The 26,491-nt window shown below is 51.3% G+C and overlaps 1 protein-coding gene across 1 annotated transcript; it reads left to right on the top strand.

Annotated features, from left to right (window-relative positions):
- Positions 1 to 6,084: 6,084 nt before the first annotated feature.
- LOC129845979 (trinucleotide repeat-containing gene 6A protein-like) lies at positions 6,085 to 18,881 on the top strand (the record flags this gene model as incomplete). Its single annotated transcript, XM_055913967.1, is given in 7 exon segments — positions 6,085 to 6,258; positions 8,089 to 8,226; positions 10,435 to 10,542; positions 13,416 to 13,628; positions 15,936 to 16,009; positions 17,669 to 17,808; positions 18,311 to 18,881. Coding segments are annotated over 7 exon segments (1,199 nt in total), but the record flags the coding sequence as incomplete, so codon positions are not given.
- Positions 18,882 to 26,491: the final 7,610 nt, after the last annotated feature.

The raw sequence follows: 26,491 nt of genomic DNA, 5'->3' as shown, positions 1-26,491 counted from the left end.
TAGTGTTTTATCCCGGTGTCTACGTAGTTCTGTAGTTCTAGACGGTGTTTTATCCCGGTGTCTACGTAGTTCTGTAGTTCTAGAGAGTGTTTTATCCCGGTGTCTACGTAGTTCTGTAGTTCTAGACGGTGTTTTATCCCGGTGTCTACGTAGTTCTGTAGTTCTAGACTGTGTTTTATCCCGGTGTCTACGTAGTTCTGTAGTTCTAGAGAGTGTTTTATCCCGGTGTCTACGTAGTTCTGTAGTTCTAGACTAGTGTTTTATCCCGGTGTCTACGTAGTTCTGTAGTTCTAGACTGTGTTTTATCCCGGTGTCTACGTAGTTCTGTAGTTCTAGACTGTGTTTTATCCCGGTGTCTACGTAGTTCTGTAGTTCTAGACGGTGTTTTATCCCGGTGTCTACGTAGTTCTGTAGTTCTAGAGAGTGTTTTATCCCGGTGTCTACGTAGTTCTGTAGTTCTAGACGGTGTTTTATCCCGGTGTCTACGTAGTTCTGTAGTTCTAGACGGTGTTTTATCCCGGTGTCTACGTAGTTCTGTAGTTCTAGACTAGTGTTTTATCCCGGTGTCTACGTAGTTCTGTTGTTCTAGACGGTGTTTTATCCCGGTGTCTACGTAGTTCTGTAGTTCTAGACTAGTGTTTTATCCCGGTGTCTACGTAGTTCTGTAGTTCTAGACGGTGTTTTATCCCGGTGTCTACGTAGTTCTGTAGTTCTAGACGGTGTTTTATCCCGGTGTCTACGTAGTTCTGTAGTTCTAGACTAGTGTTTTATCCCGGTGTCTACGTAGTTCTGTAGTTCTAGACGGTGTTTTATCCCGGTGTCTACGTAGTTCTGTAGTTCTAGACTAGTGTTTTATCCCGGTGTCTACGTAGTTCTGTAGTTCTAGACGGTGTTTTATCCCGGTGTCTACGTAGTTCTGTAGTTCTAGACGGTGCTTTATCCCGGTGTCTACGTAGTTCTGTAGTTCTAGACGGTGTTTTATCCCGGTGTCTACGTAGTTCTGTAGTTCTAGACGGTGTTTTATCCCGGTGTCTACGTAGTTCTAGACGGTGTTTTATCCCGGTGTCTACGTAGTTCTGTAGTTCTAGACGGTGTTTTATCCCGGTGTCTACGTAGTTCTGTAGTTCTAGAGAGTGTTTTATCCCGGTGTCTACGTAGTTCTGTAGTTCCAGAGAGTGTTTTATCCCGGTGTCTACGTAGTTCTGTAGTTCTAGACGGTGTTTTATCCCGGTGTCTACGTAGTTCTGTAGTTCCAGAGAGTGTTTTATCCCGGTGTCTACGTAGTTCTGTAGTTCTAGACGGTGTTTTATCCCGGTGTCTACGTAGTTCTGTAGTTCTAGACGGTGTTTTATCCCGGTGTCTACGTAGTTCTGTAGTTCTAGACGGTGTTTTATCCCGGTGTCTACGTAGTTCTGTAGTTCTAGAGAGTGTTTTGTCCCGGTGTCTACGTAGTTGTATCTGAAATACTACAGTGGACTTTCTCGTCTCTCGTCTTCTCCAGGCTTGACCTCTAACCTGAATGTAGGCCTTGGCATGGCGTCTGGTGTGGGCTGTAAGGAGCCTCAGTCTCGTCTGAAGAAATGGACGGCCATGGACGTGTCCGTTAACTCACCTCTGGAGCGCAAACCTGGTACGTCACTCTGTGTGTGTCCGCGCCAGCGTGATGTGTCCGCATTGGAGAGATTACATTTTTCTCCGTAACTGACTGACTGGCTGACTGACTGATCTACAGATAATAAGAGTTATTTAGGAGCTGGCTGACTGACTGGCTGACTGATCTACAGATAATAATAGTTATTTAGGAGCTGGCTGACTGACTGACTGACTGATCTACAGATAATAGTTATTTAGGAGCTGACTGGCTGACTGACTGGCTGGCTGATCTACAGATAATAATAGTTATTTAGGAGCTGGCTGACTGACTGGCTGACTGGCTGACTGACTGATCTACAGATAATAGTTATTTAGGAGCTGGCTGACTGGCTGACTGACTGATCTACAGATAATAGTTATTTAGGAGCTGACTGACTGACTGGCTGACTGACTGATCTACAGATAATAATAGTTATTTAGGAGCTGGCTGACTGGCTGACTGGCTGACTGACTGACTGACTGATCTACAGATAATAGTTATTTAGGAGCTGGCTGACTGACTGGCTGACTGGCTGACTGACTGGCTGACTGATCTACAGATAATAATAGTTATTTAGGAGCTGACTGACTGACTGGCTGACTGATCTACAGATAATAATAGTTATTTAGGAGCTGGCTGGCTGACTAACTGACTGGCTGGCTGACTGACTGACTGGCTGACTGATCTACAGATAATAATAGTTATTTAGGGACTGGCTGGCTGACTGGCTGACTGACTGGCTGACTGATCTACAGATAATAATAGTTATTTAGGGACTGGCTGGCTGACTGACTGACTGGCTGACTGATCTACAGATAATAATAGTTATTTAGGAGCTGACTGGCTGGCTGACTGACTGATCTACAGATAATAATAGTTATTTAGGAGCTGACTGACTGACTGACTGACGGATCTACAGATAATAATAGTTATTTAGGAGCTGACTGACTGACCTGACTGACTGACTGACTGACTGACTGATCTACAGATAATAATAGTTATTTAGGAGCTGACTGACTGGCTGACTGACTGGCTGACTGACTGATCTACAGATAATAGTTATTTAGGAGCTGACTGACTGACTGGCTGACTGACTGATCTACAGATAATAATAGTTATTTAGGAGCTGGCTGACTGGCTGACTGGCTGACTGGCTGACTGGCTGACTGACTGACTGACTGATCTACAGATAATAATAGTTATTTAGGAGCTGGCTGACTGACTGGCTGACTGACTGGCTGACTGACTGGCTGACTGATCTACAGATAATAATAGTTATTTAGGAGCTGACTGACTGACTGGCTGACTGATCTACAGATAATAATAGTTATTTAGGGACTGGCTGGCTGACTGGCTGACTGACTGGCTGATCTACAGATAATAATAGTTATTTAGGGACTGGCTGGCTGACTGACTGACTGGCTGACTGATCTACAGATAATAATAGTTATTTAGGAGCTGACTGGCTGGCTGACTGACTGATCTACAGATAATAATAGTTATTTAGGAGCTGACTGACTGACTGACTGACGGATCTACAGATAATAATAGTTATTTAGGAGCTGACTGACTGACCTGACTGACTGACTGATCTACAGATAATAATAGTTATTTAGGAGCTGACTGACTGGCTGACTGACTGGCTGACTGACTGACTGACTGACTGACTGATCTACAGATAATAATAGTTATTTAGGAGCTGACTGGCTGGCTGACTGACTGGCTGGCTGATCTACAGATAATAATAGTTATTTAGGAGCTGGCTGACTGACTGGCTGACTGACTGGCTGACTGGCTGACTGACTGATCTACAGATAATAGTTATTTAGGAGCTGGCTGACTGGCTGACTGACTGATCTACAGATAATAGTTATTTAGGAGCTGACTGACTGACTGGCTGACTGACTGATCTACAGATAATAATAGTTATTTAGGAGCTGGCTGACTGGCTGACTGACTGACTGACTGATCTACAGATAATAATAGTTATTTAGGAGCTGGCTGACTGGCTGACTGACTGGCTGACTGGCTGACTGACTGGCTGGCTGATCTACAGATAATAATAGTTATTTAGGAGCTGGCTGACTGGCTGACTGACTGGCTGACTGATCTACAGATAATAATAGTAATTTAGGAGCTGACTGACTGACTGGCTGACTGATCTACAGATAATAATAGTTATTTAGGAGCTGGCTGGCTGACTAACTGACTGGCTGGCTGACTGACTGACTGGCTGACTGATCTACAGATAATAATAGTTATTTAGGGACTGGCTGGCTGACTGACTGGCTGACTGATCTACAGATAATAATAGTTATTTAGGGACTGGCTGGCTGACTGACTGACTGGCTGACTGATCTACAGATAATAATAGTTATTTAGGAGCTGACTGGCTGGCTGACTGACTGATCTACAGATAATAATAGTTATTTAGGAGCTGACTGACTGACTGACTGACTGACTGACTGACTGATCTACAGATAATAATAGTTATTTAGGAGCTGACTGACTGACCTGACTGACTGACTGACTGACTGATCTACAGATAATAATAGTTATTTAGGAGCTGACTGACTGGCTGACTGACTGACTGACTGACTGATCTACAGATAATAATAGTTATTTAGGAGCTGACTGACTGACTGACTGACTGATCTACAGATAATAGTTATTTAGGAGCTGACTGACTGACTGATCTACAGATAATAATAGTTTTTTAGGAGCTGGCTGACTGACTGGCTGACTGACTGACTGACTGGCTGACTGATCTACAGATAATAGTTATTTAGGAGCTGACTGACTGACTGATCTACAGATAATAATAGTTATTTAGGAGCTGGCTGACTGACTGGCTGACTGATCTACAGATAATAATAGTTATTTAGGAGCTGACTGACTGACTGACTGACTGACTGACTGATCTACAGATAATAATAGTTATTTAGGAGCTGACTGACTGACTGGCTGACTGATCTACAGATAATAATAGTTATTTAGGAGCTGACTGACTGACTGACTGACTGACTGATCTACAGATAATAATAGTTATTTAGGAGCTGACTGACTGACTGACTGGCTGACTGACTGACTGACTGATCTACAGATAATAATAGTTATTTAGGAGCTGACTGACTGACTGACTGGCTGACTGACTGACTGACTGACTGATCTACAGATAATAATAGTTATTTAGGAGCTGACTGACTGGCTGACTGATCTACAGATAATAATAGTTATTTAGGAGCTGACTGACTGACTGGCTGACTGGCTGACTGACTGACTGACTGATAATAAGAGTTATTTAGGAGCTGACTGACTGACTGACTGACTGATCTACAGATAATAATAGTTATTTAGGAGCTGGCTGGCTGACTGGCTGGCTGGCTGACTTACTGACTGACTGATCTACAGATAATAATAGTTATTTAGGGGCTGACTGGCTGGCTGACTGACTGATCTACAGATAATAATAGTTATTTAGGAGCTGACTTACTGACTGACTGACTGACTGACTGACGGATCTACAGATAATAATAGTTATTTAGGAGCTGACTGACTGACCTGACTGACTGACTGACTGACTGATCTACAGATAATAATAGTTATTTAGGAGCTGACTGACTGACTGACTGACTGATCTACAGATAATAATAGTTATTTAGGAGCTGACTGACTGGCTGACTGACTGACTGGCTGACTGACTGACTGACTGATCTACAGATAATAATAGTTATTTAGGAGCTGACTGACTGACTGACTGACTGACTGACTGATCTACAGATAATAATAGTTATTTAGGAGCTGACTGGCTGACTGACTGACTGACTGATCTACAGATAATAATAGTTATTTAGGAGCTGGCTGGCTGACTGGCTGACTGACTGACTGACTGGCTGACTGATCTACAGATAATAGTTATTTAGGAGCTGACTGACTGACTGACTGATCTACAGATAATAATAGTTATTTAGGAGCTGGCTGACTGACTGGCTGACTGATCTACAGATAATAATAGTTATTTAGGAGCTGACTGACTGACTGACTGGCTGACTGATCTACAGATAATAATAGTTATTTAGGAGCTAGCTGACTGACTGGCTGACTGGCTGACTGACTGACTGATAATAAGAGTTATTTAGGAGCTGACTGACTGACTGACTGACTGACTGACTGACTGATCTACAGATAATAATAGTTATTTAGGAGCTGGCTGGCTGGCTGACTGACTGGCTGGCTGGCTGACTTACTGACTGACTGATCTACAGATAATAATAGTTATTTAGGAGCTGACTGACTGACTGACAGTCTCCGACTGTAATGTAATCAATCTCAAACGCCACTGTGGGTTATTGGCTGTGGTGTGTGTGTGTGTATATAACGGTGTGTGTGTGATATAACAGTGTGTGTGTGTGTATCTAACAGTGTGTATAACGGTGTGTTTGTGTCTCCAGGTGCTATGTCGTCTGGGCTGCGTCTGGAGGATTCTCCCTTCGGTCCCTATGACTTCCTGTCTGCTGGCTCCGCCCCCCTAAGCTCTCCCGGCCAATCAATGGGCTCGGTGGGCGACAGCTGGCCCCCTCGTGCCAAATCCCCCCATGGGAACACCAACGTTACCTGGCCCCCAGGTATGTACTCACACACACTCACTCACTCACTCACTCACTCACTCACTCACATACACACATACACACACACACTCACTCACATACACACATACACACATACACACACACACTCACTCACATACACACATACACACATACACACACTCACTCACATACACACATACACACACACTCACTCACATACACACATACACACACACTCACTCACATACACACACACTCACTCACATACTCACACACTCACTCACATACTCACACACTCACTCACATACTCACACACTCACTCACATACACACACACTCACTCACATACACACACACTCACTCACATACACACACATTCACTCACATACACACACACTCACTCACATACACACACACACACTCACATACACACACACTCACTCACATACACACTCACACACTTTAAATAGGAACAGGTGGAAACAGAGCAGTACCTTGTTCTCCGCTAGACTTATTATTAAATGTAACCTTTATTTAACAAGTCAGTTAAGGACAAATTCTCATTTTACAACCCGGACGACGCTGGGCCAATTATGTGATGCGGCCCGGGATTCGAACCAGGTACTGCAGTGACACGCCTCAAAAAGCACTGAGATGCAGTGTCTTTTAAAAAATAATAATATATAATTATAATTTGGCAATATAAACACACTTCTCCATAATGACTGAAGTGAAAACGGGGTTTGAGAAGTGGCCTCCGTGCCGCCGTTTGGCGTACTCTGTTTGTTCATATGTTGAAGCAGCGATGCCAGCTTCAGCGATGCCAGCTTCAGCGATGCCAGTATGCAAAGAAATATGACGCAACCACGTAAAAAAAAATTACGACACATTTTCTTAAAATCAATGGCGGCTGATATTTTAGCTGAAGTGAGAGAAAATACACTCCAACTTCAGAATGAAATGTTGCCTATTCACATCTCAAATGTTGCCTATTCACATCTCAAATGTTGCCCTGACTACAGTATTTTATCTTGATACGTTGATAAATACATGCTGTGTTAATGTTGGCATGTTTACCTGCCTACGTAGCGTAGTTAGCCCATAATAAGTCAATAGGGCTAACTGGCTAGCTATTACTACTGTTAGGGCTAACTGGCTAGCTACTACTGTTGTGGCTAGCTACTAGTACTGTTAGGGATAGCTGGCTAGCTACTTGTACTGTTAGGGCTAACTGGCTAGCTACTTGTACTGTTAGGGCTAACTGGCTAGCTACTAGTATTGTTAGGGCTAACTGGCTAGCTACTAGTACTGTTAGGGCTAACTGGCTAGCTACTAGTACTGTTAGGGCTAACTGGCTAGCTACTAGTACTGTTAGGGCTAACTGGCTAGCTACTAGTACTGTTAGGGCTAACTGGCTAGCTACTAGTATTGTTAGGGCTAACTGGCTAGCTACTAGTACTGTTAGGGCTAACTGGCTAGCTACTAGTACTGTTAGGGCTAACTGACTAGCTACTAGTATTGTTAGGGATAACTGGCTAGCTACTAGTATTGTTAGGGCTAACTGGCTAGCTACTAGTATTGTTAGGGCTAACTGGCTAGCTACTAGTACTGTTAGGGCTAGCTACTAGTATTGTTAGGGCTAACTGACTAGCTACTAGTATTGTTAGGGCTAACTGGCTAGCTACTAGTACTGTTAGGGCTAACTGGCTAGCTACTAGTATTGTTAGGGCTAACTGACTAGCTACTAGTACTGTTAAGGCTAACTGGCTAGCTACTAGTACTGTTAGGGCTAGCTGGGCTAACTGGCTAGCTACTAGTACTCTCCAGACCCCCCCTCACCCTCCTATTCCTGTTTGTCTCTCTCTAGAGTTCCGGCCCGGGGAGCCATGGAAAGGTTACCCCAACATCGACCCTGAGACTGACCCTTTCGTGACCCCTGGTAGTGTCATCAACAACCTCTCCATCAACACCGTCCGCCACGTAGACCACCTCCGAGACCTGACAGGTAACACACACCGTCCTCTACGTAGACCACCTCAGAGACCTGACAGGTAACACACACCGTCCTCTACGTAGACCACCTCAGAGACCTGACAGGTAACACACACCGTCCTCTATGTAGACCCACCTCAGAGACCTGACAGGTAACACACACCGTCCTCTACGTAGACCACCTCAGAGACCTGACAGGTAACACACACCGTCCTCTACGTAGACCACCTCAGAGACCTGACAGGTAACACCGTCCTCTACGTAGACCACCTCAGAGACCTGACAGGTAACACCGTCCTCTACGTAGACCCACCTCAGAGACCTGACAGGTAACACACACCGTCCTCTACGTAGACCACCTCAGAGACCTGACAGGTAACACACACCGCCCTCTACGTAGACCCACCTCAGAGACCTGACAGGTAACACACACCGTCCTCTACGTAGACCACCTCAGAGACCTGACAGGTAACACCGTCCTCTACGTAGACCCACCTCAGAGACCTGACAGGTAACACACACCGTCCTCTACGTAGACCCACCTCAGAGACCTGACAGGTAACACACACCGTCCTCTACGTAGACCCACCTCAGAGACCTGACAGGTAACACCGTCCTCTACGTAGACCCACCTCAGAGACCTGACAGGTAACACACACCGTCCTCTACGTAGACCCACCTCAGAGACCTGACAGGTAACACACACCGTCCTCTACGTAGACCCACCTCAGAGACCTGACAGGTAACACACACCGTCCTCTATGTAGACCCACCTCAGAGACCTGACAGGTAACACACACCGTCCTCTATGTAGACCCACCTCAGAGACCTGACAGGTAACACACACCGTCCTCTACGTAGACCCACCTCAGAGACCTGACAGGTAACACACACCGTCCTCTACGTAGACCCACCTCAGAGACCTGACAGGTAACACCGTCCTCTACGTAGACCCACCTCAGAGACCTGACAGGTAACACACACCGTCCTCTACGTAGACCCACCTCAGAGACCTGACAGGTAACACACACCGTCCTCTACGTAGACCCACCTCAGAGACCTGACAGGTAACACACACCGTCCTCTATGTAGACCCACCTCAGAGACCTGACAGGTAACACACACCGTCCTCTATGTAGACCCACCTCAGAGACCTGACAGGTAACACACACCGTCCTCTACGTAGACCCACCTCAGAGACCTGACAGGTAACACACACCGCTCTCTGGTCTTGTCCATTGTGGAGAGGTTGGAGTCTGTTTGATTGAGTGTGTGGACAGGTGTCTTTTGTACAGGTAACGAGTTCAAACAGGTGCAGTTAATACAGGTAATGAGTGGAGAACAGGAGGGCTTCTTAAAGAAAAACTAACAGGTCTGTGTGAGCCGGAATTCTTACTGTTTGGTAGGTGATCAAATACTTATGTTATCTCTCCTCTCCCCTCTCTCTCTCTCTCCCCCCCCTCTCCTCTCTCTCCTCTCCTCTCTCTCTCTCTCTCTCCCCCCTCCCCCTCTGTCTCTCTCTCCCCCCTCCCCCTCTCTCTCTCTCTCTCTCTCTCCCCCTCCTCTCCTCTCTCTCCTCTCCTCTCTCTCTCCCCCCTCCCCCTCTGTCTCTCTCTCTCCCCCTCCTCTCCTCTCTCTCTCTCTCTCTCTCTCTCTCCCCCTCCTCTCCTTTCTCTCCTCTCCTCTCTCTCTCCCCCCTCCCCCTCTGTCTCTCTCTCTCCCCCCCCTCTCCTCTCTTCCTCTCCTCTCCTCTCTCTCTCCTCTCCCCCCTCCCCCTCTGTCTCTCTCTCCCCCCCTCCCCCTCCTCTCCTCTCTCTCTCTCTCCTCTCTCTCTCTCTATCTCTCTCTTCTCTCTCTCTCCTCCTTTCTCTCTCTCTCTCTCTCTCTCTCTCCCTCCTCTCCCCCTCCTCTCCCTCTCTCCTCCTCTCTCTCTCTCCCCCTCCCCCTCTCTCTCTCTCCCCCTCCCCCTCTCTCTCTCTCTCTCTCTCTCTCCCTCTCTCTCTCTCTCTCTCTCTCTCTCCCCCTCCTCTCCTCTCTCTCTCTTCTCTCTCCCCCCTCCCCCTCTGTCTCTCTCTCCCCCCTCCCCCTCTCTCTCTCTCTCTCTCTCTCTCTCTCTCCCCCTCCTCTCCTCTCTCTCCTCTCCTCTCTCTCTCCCCCCTCCCCCTCTGTCTCTCTCTCCCCCCTCCCCCTCTGTCTCTCTCTCCTCTCTCCCCCCCTCCAGGACCATCCTCATCTCTAAACACCACAATGCCTTCTAACAGTGCCTGGTCATCTAGTCGTGCCTCCAGCCACAGTGGTTCACTCACCAGTACAACACAAAGCACTACAGGTAGGTGTAACCCCCCCAACCCCCAGCTGGGACGATAGATAATGATTGTTCATTATGATCAGTAGTCTAGGTAGAGGTGTAACCCTCAGCTGGGACGATAGATAATGATTGTTCATTCTGATCAGTAGTCTAGGTAGGTGTGACCCCCAACCCTCAGCTGGGACGATAGATAATGATTGTTCATTCTGATCAGTAGTCTAGGTAGGTGTGACCCCCAACCCTCAGCTGGGACGATAGATAATGATTGTTCGTTATGATCAGTAGTCTAGGTAGAGGTGTAACCCTCAGCTGGGACGATAGATAATGATTGTTCATTATGATCAGTAGTCTAGGTAGAGGTGTAACCCTCAGCTGGGACGATAGATAATGATTGTTCGTTCTGATCAGTAGTCTATACTAGAGAAATCAGTTTGTTAATATGGGTGATAATGGTTACAACCATCACACTGGAGGTCGGGGTTTAAAGCACTTCTGTCTCTCTCTCTCTCCCTCCCTCCCCCTCTGTCTCTCTCCCTCCCCCTCTGTCTCTCTCCCTCCCTCTCTCCTCCCCTCCCTCTCTCCTCCCCTCCCTCTCTCCTCCCCTCCCCTCCCTCTCTCCTCCTCTCTCTCCTCCCCTCCCTCTCTCCTCCCCTCTCCCTCCCCCTCTGTCTCTCTCCCTCCCCCTCTGTCTCTCTCCCTCCCTCTCTCCTCCCCTCCCTCTCTCCTCCCCTCCCTCTCTCCTCCCCTCCCTCTCTCCTCCCCTCCCTCCCTCTCTCCTCCCCTCCCCTCCCTCTCTCCTCCTCTCTCTCCTCCCCTCCCCTCCCTCTCTCCTCCCCTCCCTCTCTCCTCCCCTCCCTCTCCTCCTCCCCTCCCCTCCCTCTCTCCCTCCTCTCTCTCCATCCACCCTCCCACTCCCTCTCTCCTCCCCTCCCGCTCTCCTCCCCTCCACTCTCTCCTCCCCTCCCTCTACTCCTCCCCCTCCCTCTCTCCGCCCCTCCCATCCCTCTCTCCTCCTCTCTCTCTCCTCTCCTCCCCTCCCTCTCTCCTCCCCTCCCCTCCCTCTCTCCTCCTCTCTCTCCTCCCCTCCCCTCCCTCTCTACCTCCCCTCCCTCTCTCCTCCCCTCCTCTCTCTCCTCCCCTCTCTCTCATCCTCCCCTCCCTCTCTCCTCCCCTCCCTCTCTCCTCCCCTCCCCCTCCCTCTCTCCTCCTCTCTCATCCTCTCCTCCCCTCCCTCTCTCCTCCCCTCTTCTCTCTCCTCCCCTCCTCTCTCTCCTCTCTCCTCCCCTTCCTCTCTCCTCCCCTCCCTCTCTCCTCCTCCTCCCCTCCCTCTCTCCTCCCCTTCCCCTCCCTCTCTCCTCCCCTCAGCCCTCCCTCTCTCCTCCTCTCTCTCCTCCCCTCCCTCTCTCCTCCCCTTCCTCTCTCCTCCCCTTCCTCTCTCCTCCCCTCCCTCTCTCCTCCCCTCCCTCTCGCCTCCCCTCCCTCTCGTCCTCCCCTCCCCTCCCTCTCTCCTCCCCTCCCCTCCCTCTCTCTCCCCTCCCTCTCCCCTCCCCCTCCCTCTCTCCTCCCCTCCCTCTCCCCTCCCCTCCCTCTCTCCTCCCCTCCCCTCTCTCCTCCCCCTCTCTCCTCCCCTCCCCTCCCTCTCTCCTCCTCTCTCTCCTCCCTTCCCCTCCCCTCCCTCTCTCCTCCCTTCCCCTCCCTCTCTCCTCCTCTCTCTCCTCCCCTCCCCTCCCTCCCTCTCTCCTCTCTCTCCTCCCCTCCCTCTCTCCTCCCCTCCCTCTCTCCTCCCCTCCTCTCTCTCCTCCCCTCTCTCTCTCCTCCCCTCCCTCTCTCCTCCCCTCCCCTCCCTCTCTCCTCCTCTCTCTCCTCCCCTCCCTCTCCCTCTCCTCCCTCTCTCCTCCCCTCTCTCCTCCTCTCTCTCCTCCTCTCTCTCCTCCTCTCTCTCCTCCTCTCTCTCCTCCCTCCCCTCCCTCTCTCCTCTCCACTTGCCTCTCCCCCTCCCTCTCTCCTCTCCTCCCCTCCTCTCTCTCCTCCCCTCCCCTCCCTCCTCCCCTCTCCCTCCCCTCCCTCTCTCCTCTCTCCTCCCCTCCCTCTCTCCTCCCCTCCCCCCTCCCCTCCCTCTCTCCTCCCCTCCCCCCTCCCCTCCCTCTCTCCTCCTCTCTCTCCTCCCTTCCCCTCCCCTCCCTCTCTCCTCCCTTCCCCTCCCCTCTCCTCCTCCTCTCTCTCCTCCCCTCCACTCCCTCTCTCCTCCTCTCTCTCCTCCCCTCCCTCTCTCCTCCCCTCCCTCTCTCCTCCCCTCCTCTCTCTCCTCCCCTCCTCTCTCTCCTCCCCTCTCTCTCTCCTCCCCTCTCTCTCTCCTCCCCTCCCTCTCTCCTCCCCTCCCTCTCTCCTCCCCTCCCTCTCCCTCCCCTCCCCTCCCTCTCCTCCTCCTCTCTCTCCTCCCTCCCTCTCCCTCTCCTCCCCTCTCTCCTCCTCTCTCTCCTCCTCTCTCTCCTCCCTCCCCTCCCTCTCTCCTCCCCTCTCCCTCCCCTCCCTCTCTCCTCTCCTCCCCTCCTCTCTCTCCTCCCCTCCCCTCCCTCCTCCCCTCTCCCTCCCCTCCCTCTCTCCTCTCCTCCCCTCCCTCTCTCCTCCCCTCCCCTCCCTCTCTCCTCCTCTCTCTCTCCTCCCTTCCCCTCCCCTCCCCTCCCTCTCTCCTCCCCTCCCCTCCCTCTCTCCTCCTCTCTCTCCTCCCCCTCTCTCCTCCTCTCTCTCCTCTCCTCCCCCTCCCTCTCTCCTCCCCTCTCCCTCCCCTCCCTCTCTCCTCCCCTCCCTCTCCTCTCCTCCCCTCCCTCTCTCCCTCCTCTCTCTCCTCCCCTCCCTCTCTCCCCTCTCTCCCCCCCGTCCTTCCCCCTCTCCAGCCAGGTCCGGTGAGTCTAAATGGTCTCCAGGAGGATGTAACTCGTCTCTGGCCCATGAGCTGTGGAAGGTCCCTCTGGCTCCTAAAGGTCTTTCAGCCCCTTCCCGCCCCCCTCCCGGCCTCACCAGCCACCCTCAGAAACCTCCTCCATCCTGGGGGGACGCTCCTCTCCGCTTGGGGGGCTGGGGGCACTCTGACTCCAGATACACACCTGGTGAGACTGCCTGTACAGGGGGGGTGTAGATGTGTTTAACTATACTGGAAAACCAGAAGTCCTCACAACAACAGTAAACAGACGTTGGACGGACTGGGGACATTTTTTTGTTCGTCCCCACAAGGTCATATGCTGTTTTCAGTTTAGGGGGTTAATGTTAGAATTAGTTTTAGGGAAAGTAGGATTTTGAACGGGACTGAATTCTGTGTCTCCAGAAGGTTACAAGACTGTGTCAAATCAAATGTTTTTGCGGGTGTGTGGGGAAATGTGTGTGTGTGTGGGGAAATGTGTGTGTGTGGGGAAATGTGTGTGTGTGTGTGGGGAAATGTGTGTGTGTGTGTGGGGAAATGTGTGTGTGTGTGGAAATGTGTGTGTGTGTGTGGGGAAATGTGTGTGTGTGTGTGTGTGGGGAAATGTGTGTGTGTGTGGGGGGAAATGTGTGTGTGTGTGGGGGGAAATGTGTGTGTGTGTGGGGGGAAATGTGTGTGTGTGTGGGGGGAAATGTGTGTGTGTGTGTGGGGGGAAATGTGTGTGTGTGTGGGGGGAAATGTGTGTGTGTGTGGGGGGAAATGTGTGTGTGTGGGGGGAAATGTGTGTGTGTGTGTGTGTGTGTGTGTGTGTGGGGAAATGTGTGTGTGTGTGTGGGGAAGTGTGGGGAAGTGTGTGTGTGTGTGTGGGGAAGTGTGGGGAAGTGTGTGTGTGTGTGTGTGTGTGTGGGGAAGTGTGTGTGTGGGGAAGTGTGTGTGTGGGGAAATGTGTGTGTGTGTGTGTGTGGGGGGGAAGTGTGTGTGTGTGTGGGGGGGAAGTGTGTGTGTGTGTGGGGGGAAGTGTGTGTGTGTGTGGGGGGAAGTGTGTGTGTGTGTGTGTGTGTGGGGGAAATGTGTGTGTGTTGCCTAATTCACACTAAACTGAGCCTAACTGTGCTGGTTTTAACATCACTATACCTTAAAATATTCAGACCCCTTGTTACGTTACAGCCTTATTCTAAAATGGATTAAATATTATTTTTCCCTCATCAATCTACACACAATACCCCATAATGACAAAGCAAGACCAGGTTTTTAGAAATTTTACCAAATTTATTACAGAAATACTTTATTTCCATAAGTATTCAGACCATTTTGCTGTGAGACTAGAAAATGATTTCAGGTGCTTCCTGTTTCCATTGATCATCCTTGAGATGTTTCTACAACTTGATTGGAGTGCACCTGTTGTCAATTCAATTGATTGGACATGATTTGGAAAGGCAGACACCTGTCTATATAAGGTCCCACAGTTGACAGTGGACGTCAGAGCAAAAACCAAGCCATGAGGTCGAAGGAATTGTCCGTAGAGCTCCGAGACTGGATTGTGTTGAGGCACAGATGTGGGGAAAGGTACCAAAACATTTCTGCAACATTGAAGGTCCCCAAGAACACAGTGGCCTCCATCATTCTAAAATGGAAGAAGTTTGGAACCACCAAGACTCTTCCTAGAGCTGGCCGCCCGGCCAAACTGAGCGATCGAGGGAGAAGGGCCTTGGTCAGGGAGGTGACCAAGAACCAAATGGTCACTCTGACAGAGCTCCAGAGTTCCTCTGTGGAGATGGTGAGAACCTTCCAGAAGGAAGTTGACCGGCCAAACTATATATAATATTTAATCCATTGTAGAATAAGGCTGTAACGTAACAAAATGTGGAAAAAGTCAAGGGGTCTGAATACTTTTCAAAGGCACCTGTAGTTGCTGGAACCATGTTACAAAGGAACATGGGAGAACAAATACCAGAGCCAGTAGGGTACGGATCGGCCCCAGAGCCGGTAGGGTACGGATCGGCCCCCCGAGCCGGTAGGGTACGGATCGGCCCCCCGAGCCGGTAGGGTACGGATCGGCCCCCCGAGCCGGTAGGGTACGGAGCGGCCCCCGAGCCGGTAGGGTACGGAGCGGCCCCCGAGCCGGTAGGGTACGGAGCGGCCCCCGAGCCGGTAGGGTACGGATCGGCCCCCGAGCCGGTAGGGTACGGATCGGCCCCCGAGCCGGGAGGGTACGGATCGGCCCCCGAGCCGGTAGGGTACGGATCGGCCCCCGAGCCGCTAGGGTACGGATCGGCCCCCGAGCCGCTAGGGTACGGATCGGCCCCCGAGCCGCTAGGGTACGGATCGGCCCCCGAGCCGCTAGGGTACGGATCGGCCCCCGAGCCGCTAGGGTACGGATTGGCCCCAGAGCCGGTAGGGTACGGATTGGCCCCCGAGCCGCTAGGGTACGGATCGGCCCTGTAGTGGAAATCAAGTGTGTCTGGGTAATAATCGTCTGTTCTCTCCTGTCACTCAGGTTGTAGTTGGAGTGACGGCAGCAGCAACTCAGGGAGAACCAACTGGCTCGTTCTCAAGAATCTCACAACTCAGGTAAACACACACACACACACACACACACACACACACACACACACACACACACACACACACACACACACACACACACACACACACACACACACACACACACACACACATTCTCTCTCACACACACACACACACATTCTCTCTCACACACACACACACACATTCTCTCTCACACACACACACACACACACACACACACACACACACACACACACATTCTCTCTCACACACACATTCTCTCTCACTTACACACACTCACACACTCCGGCCTACTATCTACCAGTGTTGTAGGACGTGACTCTGACTTGACCAGTGGGGACTTTGTCAGAAAATCTCTCTGTTGTATAATTCAACATACTAGCTACAACAGCAAATGTGCAGCCGTGCCATGAAACGGGGTAAAAATGGTTGGCTACTTTTAGGAGGACTACCAAGGGGCTAGTGACTGGTTGGCTACTTTTAGGAGGACTACCAAGGGACTAGTGACTGGTTGGCTACTTTTAGGAGGACTACCAAGGGGCTAGTGACTGGTTGGATACTTACAGGAGGACTACCAAGGGGCTAGTGACTGGTTGGATACTTACAGGAGGACTACCAAGGGGCTAGTGACTGGTTGGATACTTTTAGGGTGACTACCAAGGGACTAGTGACTGGTTGGCTACTTACAGGATGACTACCAAGGGACTAGTGACTGGTTGGCTACTTTTAGGAGGACTACCAAGGGACTAGTGACTGGTTGGCTACTTTTAGGAGGACTACCAAGGGGCTAGTGACTGGTTGGCTACTTTTAGGAGGACTACCAAGGGACTAGTGACTGGTTGGATACTTTTAGGAGGACTACCAAGGGACTAGTGACTGGTTGGGTATTTTTAGGAGGACTACCAAGGGGCTAGTGACTGGTTGGCTACTTTTAGGAGGACTACCAAGGGGCTAGTGACTGGTTGGCTACTTTTAGGAGGACTACCAAGGGGCTAGTGACTGGTTGGATACTTTTAGGAGGACTACCAAGGGACTAGTGACTGGTTGGCTACTTTTAGGAGGACTACCAAGGGGCTAGTGACTGGTTGGCTACTTTTAGGAGGACTACCAAGGGGCTAGTGACTGGTTAGCTACTTTTAGGAGGACTACCAAGGGACTAGTGACTGGCTTCTTCAAGGCTGTTACGTCCATCTCTTACCTCCTACTGCTCTAAGACAATGTGTTCTTCAAGGCTGTTACGTCCATCTCTTACCTCCTACTGCTCTGTAGATTGACTGCTCTACTCTGAGGACAATGTATGTTACTAACTGCTCTCCTCTCTCCCTCTCCTCCCTCCCTCTCCTCCCTCCCTCTCCTCCCTCCCTCTCCTCTCCTCCCTCCCTCCCTCCTCCTCTCTCCCCTCCTCCTCTCTCCTCCCTTCTCTCTCATCCCTCTCCTCCCTTCCCTCTCCTCCCCCCCTCCCTCCCCCCTCTCCTCTCTCCTCCCTCCTCTCTCCACTCCTCCCCTCTCCTCTCTCCACTCCTCCCCTCTCCTCTCTCCACTCCTCCCCTCTCCTCTCTCCACTCCTCCCCTCTCCTCTCTCCACTCCTCCCCTCTCCTCTCTCCCCTCCCCTCTCTCCTCCTCTCTCCTCCCTCTCCTCCTCTCTCCTCCCTTCTCCCCTCTCTCCTTCCTCCTCTCCCCAGATGGATGGTTCTACTCTGAGGACTCTCTGTATGCAACACGGTCCTCTGATTACATTCCACCTCAACCTGCCTCATGGCAATGCTGTCGTATGTTACAGCTCCAAGGACGAGGCAGCCAAGGCACAGAAGAGTCTGCACATGTAAGACAATTATACACACACATGCAACTCCCTCCTCCTATTCATCCCTCTCCTCTTCATCCATCTCCTCTTCTCTGTCCTATTCATCTCTCTCTCTCTCTCTGTCCTCTTCATCCCTCTCCTCTTCTCTGTCCTCTCTTCTCTCTCTGTCCTCTCCTCTCCTCTCTCTCTCTTCATCTCCCTCTCTTCTCTGTCCTCTTCATCTCCCTCTCTTCTCTGTCCTCTTCATCTCCCTCTCTTCTCTGTCCTCTTCATCTCCCTCTCTTCTCTGTCCTCTTCATCTCCCTCTCTTCTCTGTCCTCTTCATCTCCCTCTCTTCTCTGTCCTCTTCATCTCCCTCTCTTCTCTGTCCTCTTCATCTCCCTCTCTCCCTCTCTCTCTCTCTCTCTCTCTCTGTCCTATTCATCCCTCTCTCTCTCTCTGTCCTCTTCATCTCCCTCTCTTCTCTCTCTCTGTCATCTCTTCTCTGTCCTCTTCATCTCCCTCTCTTCTCTCTCCTCAGGTGTGTACTAGGGAACACTACCATTCTGGCTGAGTTTGCCAGTGAGGAGGAAATCAACCGTTTCTTTGCACAAGGTCAGTCATTGGCCGCTGCCTCCCCGGGCTGGCAGGCCATTGGCTCCTCTCAGAGCCGAATGGGCGGAGCCTTGGAGGGTTCCCACCCCTTCCCCAGCCGCGCCCCGGAGCCCAGTCAATGGAACGTCAGCGACCTCCATAGCTCCTCCCTTTGGGGCGGGTTGAACTATTCCACTAGCCTATGGGGCGCCAGCGAGGGCGGCAGGATCAACAGCCCTTCTCCAATCAGCTCCTTCCTCCCCGTGGATCACCTGACAGGGGGCGGGGACTCCATGTAAAGCCCCGCCTCAGTCAAACGCTGGACAGCGTGACGACAGACGGACGAGTCTAGAATCGTTATCGCCGCCGTCTCAAACACAAAGAAAAGAAAGTCGAAGACCAAAAAACAAAACAAAAAAAGAGACTTGGTAAATAACACAATGTCACTAGTTGGTCTCCTTCTCACTTACAAATATATAGGAGGGGGGGGCCACCCTGTGGAAAATACATACAGGAAGTGGAGGGGGGGGGGGGTCACCCTGTGGAAAATACATACAGGAAGTGGAGGGGGGGGGGGGGTCACCCTGTGGAAAATACATACAGGAAGTGGAGGGGGGGGGGGGGTCACCCTGTGGAAAATACATACAGGAAGTGGAGGGGGGGGGGGTCACCCTGTGGAAAATACGTACAGGAAGTGGGGGGGGGGGGGTCACCCTGTGGAAAATACATACAGGAAGTGGAGGGGGGGGGGGGTCACCCTGTGGAAAATACGTACAGGAAGTGGGGGGTGGGGGGTCACCCTGTGGAAAATACGTACAGGAAGTGGGGGGGGGGGAGGGTCACCCTGTGGAAAATACGTACAGGAAGTGAGAGGGGGGTCACCCTGTGGAAAATACGTACAGGAAGTGGGGGGGGGGGTCACCCTGTGGAAAATACGTACAGGAAGTGGGGGGGGGGTCACCCTGTGGAAAATACGTACAGGAAGTGTACTTTTTTTCTGGGGGGGGGTCACCCTGTGGAAAATACGTACAGGAAGTGGGGGGGGGGTGTCACCCTGTGGAAAATACGTACAGGAAGTGGGGGGGTCACCCTGTGGAAAATACGTACAGGAAGTGGGGGGGGGGGGTGTCACCCTGTGGAAAATACGTATAGGAAGTGGGGGGGGGGGTCACCCTGTGGAAAATACGTAACGTTTTTTTCCCTGCACATAAATCCACGTTGTTTTTTCGCCCCCAGAAAACACACATATCAGTTGGTATACTTGAATCACGCCATAATGTGAAGGACAGTCAACGCCTTATGCTTTTTCCAGGTAGTGCTTCTTCTGACGACGACAAACTATAAACCTAAACAAACAAAAAAGCTTATTTCATCATGTTCTTGGAATTCCAATCATTTGTTTTTATTTAGTCGTTTTGTTTTTGCCGACCATGTTGGAGTTACGAGCTTCTTTGTTGTTGTTGTTCTCACTTTGCACTGAAATGGTTTTTTCTCAGTGTTTAATCTGCAATACAGAGGGGGGCTGCCAGTTCCAGTGTAGCTGTTTACTCAAGGACGTTCTTACTGTGTGTGTGTGTGTGTGTGTGTGTGTGTGTGTGTGTGTGTGTGTGTGTGTGTGTGCGCGCGCTCTCCTCTCTGCCTTGGCACAAATACCTTCCAGTGGTTTTGTGGAGAAACCAGTTTAACATATAGAAATGCTAATTTAGGATTATTTGATGATGTTTAAAGAAGTATTGCACCGATGTTGTGTTTTTAAAACTAAAGATGGTGAAGCTGTGCAGCGTAAAGGACTGTATCCACTCTCCGCTGTGACTAGAGTCCCGTTCTGCCGGGGGGGGGGGGGGGGGGCTGTGACTAGAGTCCCGCCCTGCCGGGGGGGGGGGGGGCTGTATCCACTCTCCGCTGTGACTAGAGTCCCGTTCTGCCGGGGGGGGGGAGGGGGGCTGTGACTAGAGTCCCGTTCTGCCGGGGGGGGGAGGGGGGCTGTGACTAGAGTCCCGCCCTGCCGGGGGGGGGGGGGGGGGGCTGTATCCACTCTCAGCTGTGACTAGAGTCCCGCCCTGCCGGGGGGGGGGGGGGGCTGTATCCACTCTCCGCTGTGACTAGAGTCCCGCCCTGCCGGGGGGGGGGGGGGGGCTGTGACTAGAGTCCCGCCCTGCCGGGGGGGGGGGGGGGGGGGCTGTATCCACTCTCAGCTGTGACTAGAGTCCCGCCCTGCCGGGGGGGAGGGGGGCTGTGACTAGAGTCCCGCCCTGCCGGGGGGGGGGGGGGCTGTATCCACTCTCCGCTGTGACTAGAGTCCCACCCTGCCGGGGGGGGGGGCTGTATCCACTCTCAGCTGTGACTAGAGTCCCACCCTGCCGGGGGGGGGGGGGACGACGACTTTGACAACAGACGCAGAACATGTTGTTATGGGGACGGCCTCCGGTTGTTATGGGGACGGCCTCCGGTTGTTATGGGGACGGCCTCCGGTTGTTATGGGGACGTGGTCCGGTTGATATGGCGACGTGGTCCGGTTGTTATGGAGACGGCCTCTTGTTTACAGGCTTTAGGAGGGCGACAGGTGGGTGGTCATCTTCCTTCATTTTAAAAATAAAATAAACAATTTAAAAAAATCTATTAAAATGAAAAAATCGCAAGAAAAAAAATACAAAAAGTAAAAATGTTTAAAAAAAAATGTATGAATAAAATCTATACCACAACTCCATAGAGGATGAAGACGATGCTGAAACTCTGGGAACTGGGAACCATGTTCTGACTGTAGATCTGGTGTGGGGGTCGGTCAGTAGATCCGGTGTGGGGGTCGGTCAGTGTCCTGACTGTAGATCTGGTGTGGGGGTCGGTCAGTAGATCCGGTGTGGGGGTCGGTCAGTGTCCTGACTGTAGATCTGGTGTGGGGGTCGGTCAGTGTCCTGACTGTAGATCTGGTGTGGGGGTCGGTCAGTAGATCCGGTGTGGGGGTCGGTCAGTGTCCTGACTGTAGATCTGGTGTGGGGGTCGGTCAGTGTCCTGACTGTAGATCTGGTGTGGGGGTCGGTCAGTAGATCCGGTGTGGGGGTCGGTCAGTGTCCTGACTGTAGATCTGGTGTGGGGGTCGGTCAGTGTCCTGACTGTAGATCTGGTGTGGGGGTCGGTCAGTGTCCTGACTGTAGATCTGGTGTGGGGGTCGGTCAGTAGATCTGGTGTGGGGTCGGCCAGTGTTCTGACTGTAGATCTGGTGTGGGGTCGGTCAGTGTCCTGACTGTAGATCTGGTGTGGGGGTCGGTCAGTAGATCCGGTGTGGGGGGTCGGCCAGTGTTCTGTCAGTAGATCTGGTGTGGGGTCGGTCAGTAGATCTGGTGTGGGGGTTGGTCAGTAGATCTGGTGTGGGGGTTGGTCAGTAGATCTGGTGTGGGGGTCGGCCAGTGTCCTGACTGTAGATCTGGTGGGGGGTCGGTCAGTGTCCTGACTGTAGATCTGGTGTGGGGGTCGGTCAGTGTCCTGACTGTAGATCTGGTGTGGGGGTCGGTCAGTGTCCTGACTGTAGATCTGGTGTGGGGGGTCGGTCAGTGTCCTGACTGTAGATCTGGTGTGGGGGTCGGTCAGTAGATCTGGTGTGGGGGGTCGGCCAGTGTCCTGACTGTAGATCTGGTGTGGGGTCGGTCAGTAGATCTGGTGTGGGGGTCGGCCAGTGTCCTGACTGTAGATCTGGTGTGGGGGTCGGCCAGTGTCCTGACTGTAGATCTGGTGTGGGGTCGGCCAGTGTCCTGACTGTAGATCTGGTGTGGGGTCGGCCAGTGTCCTGACTGTAGATCTGGTGTGGGGGTCGACCAGTGTCCTGACTGTAGATCTGGTGTGGGGGGTCGGTCAGTGTCCTGACTGTAGATCTGGTGTGGGGTCGGTCAGTGTCCTGACTGTAGATCTGGTGTGTGGGGTCGGCCAGTGTCCTGACTGTAGATATGGTGTGGGGGGTCGGCCAGTAGATCTGGTGTGGTTCTGGTTAGACCTGTTTCTCTCGCCTGCTTCATAACCAGCAATGGTTCTCAGGAAATGGAGGCAGTTTCTCCCCCCAGATCCTCTCCTCGTAGGATCGTCATCCATCTTCTAGCACTGAGACGTCTTCTAGTTGTGTGAGTTAGTTAGTTTGTTCTCTGCCAAAATACCCGCTTTAATGTGGAAGAGCTCTGCGGTTTCACTACACACCGCTTGTCCAAATAAATGCTGTCTTTTTAAGGAAAGGTGGAGAGATCAATGTGCTTCCTCCTCCTCGTCCTCCTCCTCCTCCTCCGCGCCACTGTCCTCCCCAGTGTGTGTGTGTGTGTGTGTGTGACGTCAGTGGGACTGATCCCTGTATCTATGCATATTGTAGCCAGTCACAAGGACTACAGACATGGTTGCGGGGGGGGGGGGATCCTGGCTAGTTCTGTCTGTGTCACAATGTCAAAAAATGTTTTAAAATGTTTCCAGAAGTGAATAATGTGATGATGATCTATATATATATATGACCTTGTTTCAATCTCTCTCAATGCCACAGACGATGGTCGAGAAGAGATTATCTGTAAACAAAAAAACAATAATAGTGGTTTTTTTGTGTGTTTTTCTTGTTTTGATTTAATATTTTTGAACGGTGTAAAAAGTCGTCCACATTTCATTGCCTTGTTACGTGTTGTGTCCTGAAGAGAAGAAGATTACAGCCAAGTCCAGCGGGTTTTTAAACCCTCTGTCTGTTTACAACAGAGAATGATTGTAAATGTCTTTACAGGTAGACTGTAGTCTTTACCTGTCGGATCCTCACCTGATGCTGTGGGGCTCTAATGACTCCCCTTTTTTAATCCCCCATAGTGCACTACTGATGGTGTCGGGAGCAGGCAGCCATTTTAGAATCGGTCCTGGTGAATCGGGGGGGGGGGGAGGTTGGCTTTTTCGTTTCTCCCTAGATGGCGCTCTGTCTGTCGTCGCTGGGTGGGGGCTGGTGGGGGGGGGTGAATGTAACCTATCGGTGGTCGTAAAAACACAGTGCATTTGAATAACGGACGTAGATCCACCCACTATTTCCAATATTGATTGTTTTAGTTACGACGAAGCAGAATGTGCGAGAGCTTAACAACGGGGAGAGATGTCAGCGTTCGGGCAAAAAAGCCATGGACCTTCGTTTCTTTACATTTTATATATTTAGAATCTTTGTTTCTCTCCCAGTAGGTTTTATTTGACTCGTAGAAGTTTCTAGTTGTGTGTTTTTTTTGACGTGGCGTTCCTTGACCGTATTGAACAACTTAAAAGCATTAGCGTACAATACAAGACACACCCCCCTTTTTTGAGTATTACTCTTGTTATGACCTGCGAGTGCTGTGCCAGTATTCAACCGTGTTAAACCACCGCTCTACCAAATATATCATTCAATCAACAACAACAATAACAATATTTGTTTACTTAATTCCACTTATTATTTTTTTTTGCTTATCTCACTTTTTTTTGTTTTAATAAACTTGCATGAAACATCGGAAAACCAGGTTTTTGTTTTGGTGTGAATATTAACTTTATTGAGACGCTGAACTGAGGTGTGAATAATAACTTTATTGAGACGCTGAACTGAGGAACTTTTGGATTTGCACTTGGATTATTTAAAGATGGAAAGAGAGGAGGCTGTCTGTCTCTCTGCAGACTAGGAGGCTGTCTGTCTCTCTGCAGACTGGGAGGCTGTCTGTCTCTCTGCAGACTGGGAGGCTGTCTGTCTCTCTGCAGACTGGGAGGCTGTCTGTCTCTGCAGACTGGGAGGCTGTCTGTCTCTCTGCAGACTGGGAGGCTGTCTGTCTCTCTGCAGACTGGGAGGCTGTCTGTCTCTCTGCAGACTGGGAGGCTGTCTGTCTCTCTGCAGACTGGGAGGCTGTCTGTCTCTCTGCAGACTGGGAGGCTGTCTGTCTCTCTGCAGACTGGGAGGCTGTCTGTCTCTCTGCAGACTGGGAGGCTGTCTGTCTCTCTGCAGACTGGGAGGCTGTCTGTCTCTCTGTAGACTGGGAGGCTGTCTGTCTCTCTGCCGACTGGGAGGCTGTCTGTCTCTCTGCCGACTGGGAGGCTGTCTGTCTCTCTGCCGACTGGGAGGCTGTCTGTCTCTCTGCCGACTGGGAGGCTGTCTGTCTCTCTGCCGACTGGGAGGCTGTCTGTCTCTCTGCCGACTGGGAGGCTGTCTGTCTCTCTGCCGACTGGGAGGCTGTCTGTCTCTCTGCCGACTGGGAGGCTGTCTGTCTCTCTGCCGACTGGGAGGCTGTCTGTCTCTCTGCCGACTGGGAGGCTGTCTGTCTCTCTGCCGACTGGGAGGCTGTCTGTCTCTCTGCCGACTGGGAGGCTGTCTGTCTCTCTGCCGACTGGGAGGCTGTCTGTCTCTCTGCCGACTGGGAGGCTGTCTGTCTCTCTGCCGACTGGGAGGCTGTCTGTCTCTCTGCCGACTGGGAGGCTGTCTGTCTCTCTGCCGACTGGGAGGCTGTCTTTCGGCTTTTGGCCTGTGGTGTGTTGGGTGTGTGTATGTTAGTGTGTGTAGTGCTCTGACAGGGTAGACAGGCTGGTAGTGTGGTGGTATGAGGGGTGTCTCTCTGCTCATCTAGCCCAGCAGAGGCCACTGTCACGTGGGATGAGCTGACTACCTGTCAGGGTAGCATGGTGCTGCTAGCTAGTTACTGCTGTTTCAGAGGCCCGCCACTCAGCCTGACTCAGAGGGTTCCGATTGGCTCTTAGCCTGACTCAGAGGGTTCCGATTGGCTCTTAGCCTGACCCAGGAAAGGGGTTCCGATTGGCTCTTAGCCTGACCCAGGAAAGGGGTTCCGATTGGCTCTTAGCCTGACTCAGGAAAGGGGTTCCGATTGGCTCTTAGCCTGACTCAGGAAAGGGGTTCCGATTGGCTCTTAGCCTGACCCAGGAAAGGGGTTCCGATTGGCTCTTAGCCTGACCCAGGAAAGGGGTTCCGATTGGCTCTTAGCCTGACCCAGGGAGCATGTTTTGTTCCTCGTCATTACTACCACTGTCATGCCAAACCAAGGAAGAAGAGAGGAGGGAAAGGGACCATGTTGTTGTCGGTGGGAAAAACTGGACAACTTTTATGCTTGAAATCTATATATTTTTCTTTTTGCAAAAGGAAGTTGAGGAATTTTTAAGAAAGAAAGTTTTAAAACTATGAGCAATGTACAATCCCCCTATAGCTGCCTGGCCGCCACGGAGCCCCCTGGGACTCCTCGCTTTTCTTGTGTTTCAGACGTATTATCCTGTGATCATTAGTCTTCTGTCTGAGAGACACGGCTGTGTCTTCACATGTCTCCTTCCCGCCGCTGGTTAACAATGAGGCTCTGTGGCTTTTAGTTGGACTTGACTGAACCGGGGAGGAATCACGTGTCTTATTGTCATTTTACATTGATGATGACCCTGAAAAGCTTTAGTCTTATTATATATGTCAGCACAAAGACCTGGGAGTTAGAGGGTTAACGGGGGGGTTAGGGAGGGTAACGAGGGGGTTAGGGAGGGTAATGGGGGAGGATTAGGGAGGGTAACGAGGGGGTTAAGGAGGGTAATGGGGGAGGTAGGGAGGGTAACGGGGGAGGTAGGGAGGGTAACGAGGGGGTTAGGGAGGGTAACGAGGGGGTTAGGGAGGGTAATGAGGGAGGGTATCGGGGGATTTAAGGAGGGTATCGGGGGAGGATTAGGGAGGGTATGGGGAGGCTAACGGGGGATTAAGGCGGGTATAGGGAGGGAAATGGGGGGAGTAGGGTGCTCAAAGAGACTATGCAATGGTATTATCCAGCCTTCCGAGTCCATTTGTGGTCGTTTTGTTCATATCTAAAGCCCAGTCCACAGTGGAGACCTGAGCAGTGTCCCAGACGCCTGTCTCCTATGCTAGTGCCCTACTTATGACCAGGGACTCCTAGACGGCAAAGGCCCCTCGTAGGGACTACGGTTCCACCAGGGGTCGCAGTATTCCTAAAAACACGTGTGCCATCACCTTTTCTACCTACTAGCCAGCCAACCAGCCACAGGGGGACAGCTATAGGCAGGAGGTGTGATTTTACAAAGTCCCCTTTTTCCACTGGTTTCTGTTGGGACACGGACGAGGACTGGTGGAACCACAGATTTACTGCTGCTTTTAATAGAGACGTTCTATCACTGA

Source organism: Salvelinus fontinalis, unplaced genomic scaffold (assembly GCF_029448725.1).
Source record: "Salvelinus fontinalis isolate EN_2023a unplaced genomic scaffold, ASM2944872v1 scaffold_0416, whole genome shotgun sequence".
Taxonomy (NCBI): Eukaryota; Metazoa; Chordata; class Actinopteri; order Salmoniformes; family Salmonidae; genus Salvelinus; species Salvelinus fontinalis.
The sequence above is the reverse complement of the archived record's forward strand: the minus strand, read 5'-3'. Positions and strand labels throughout refer to the sequence as shown.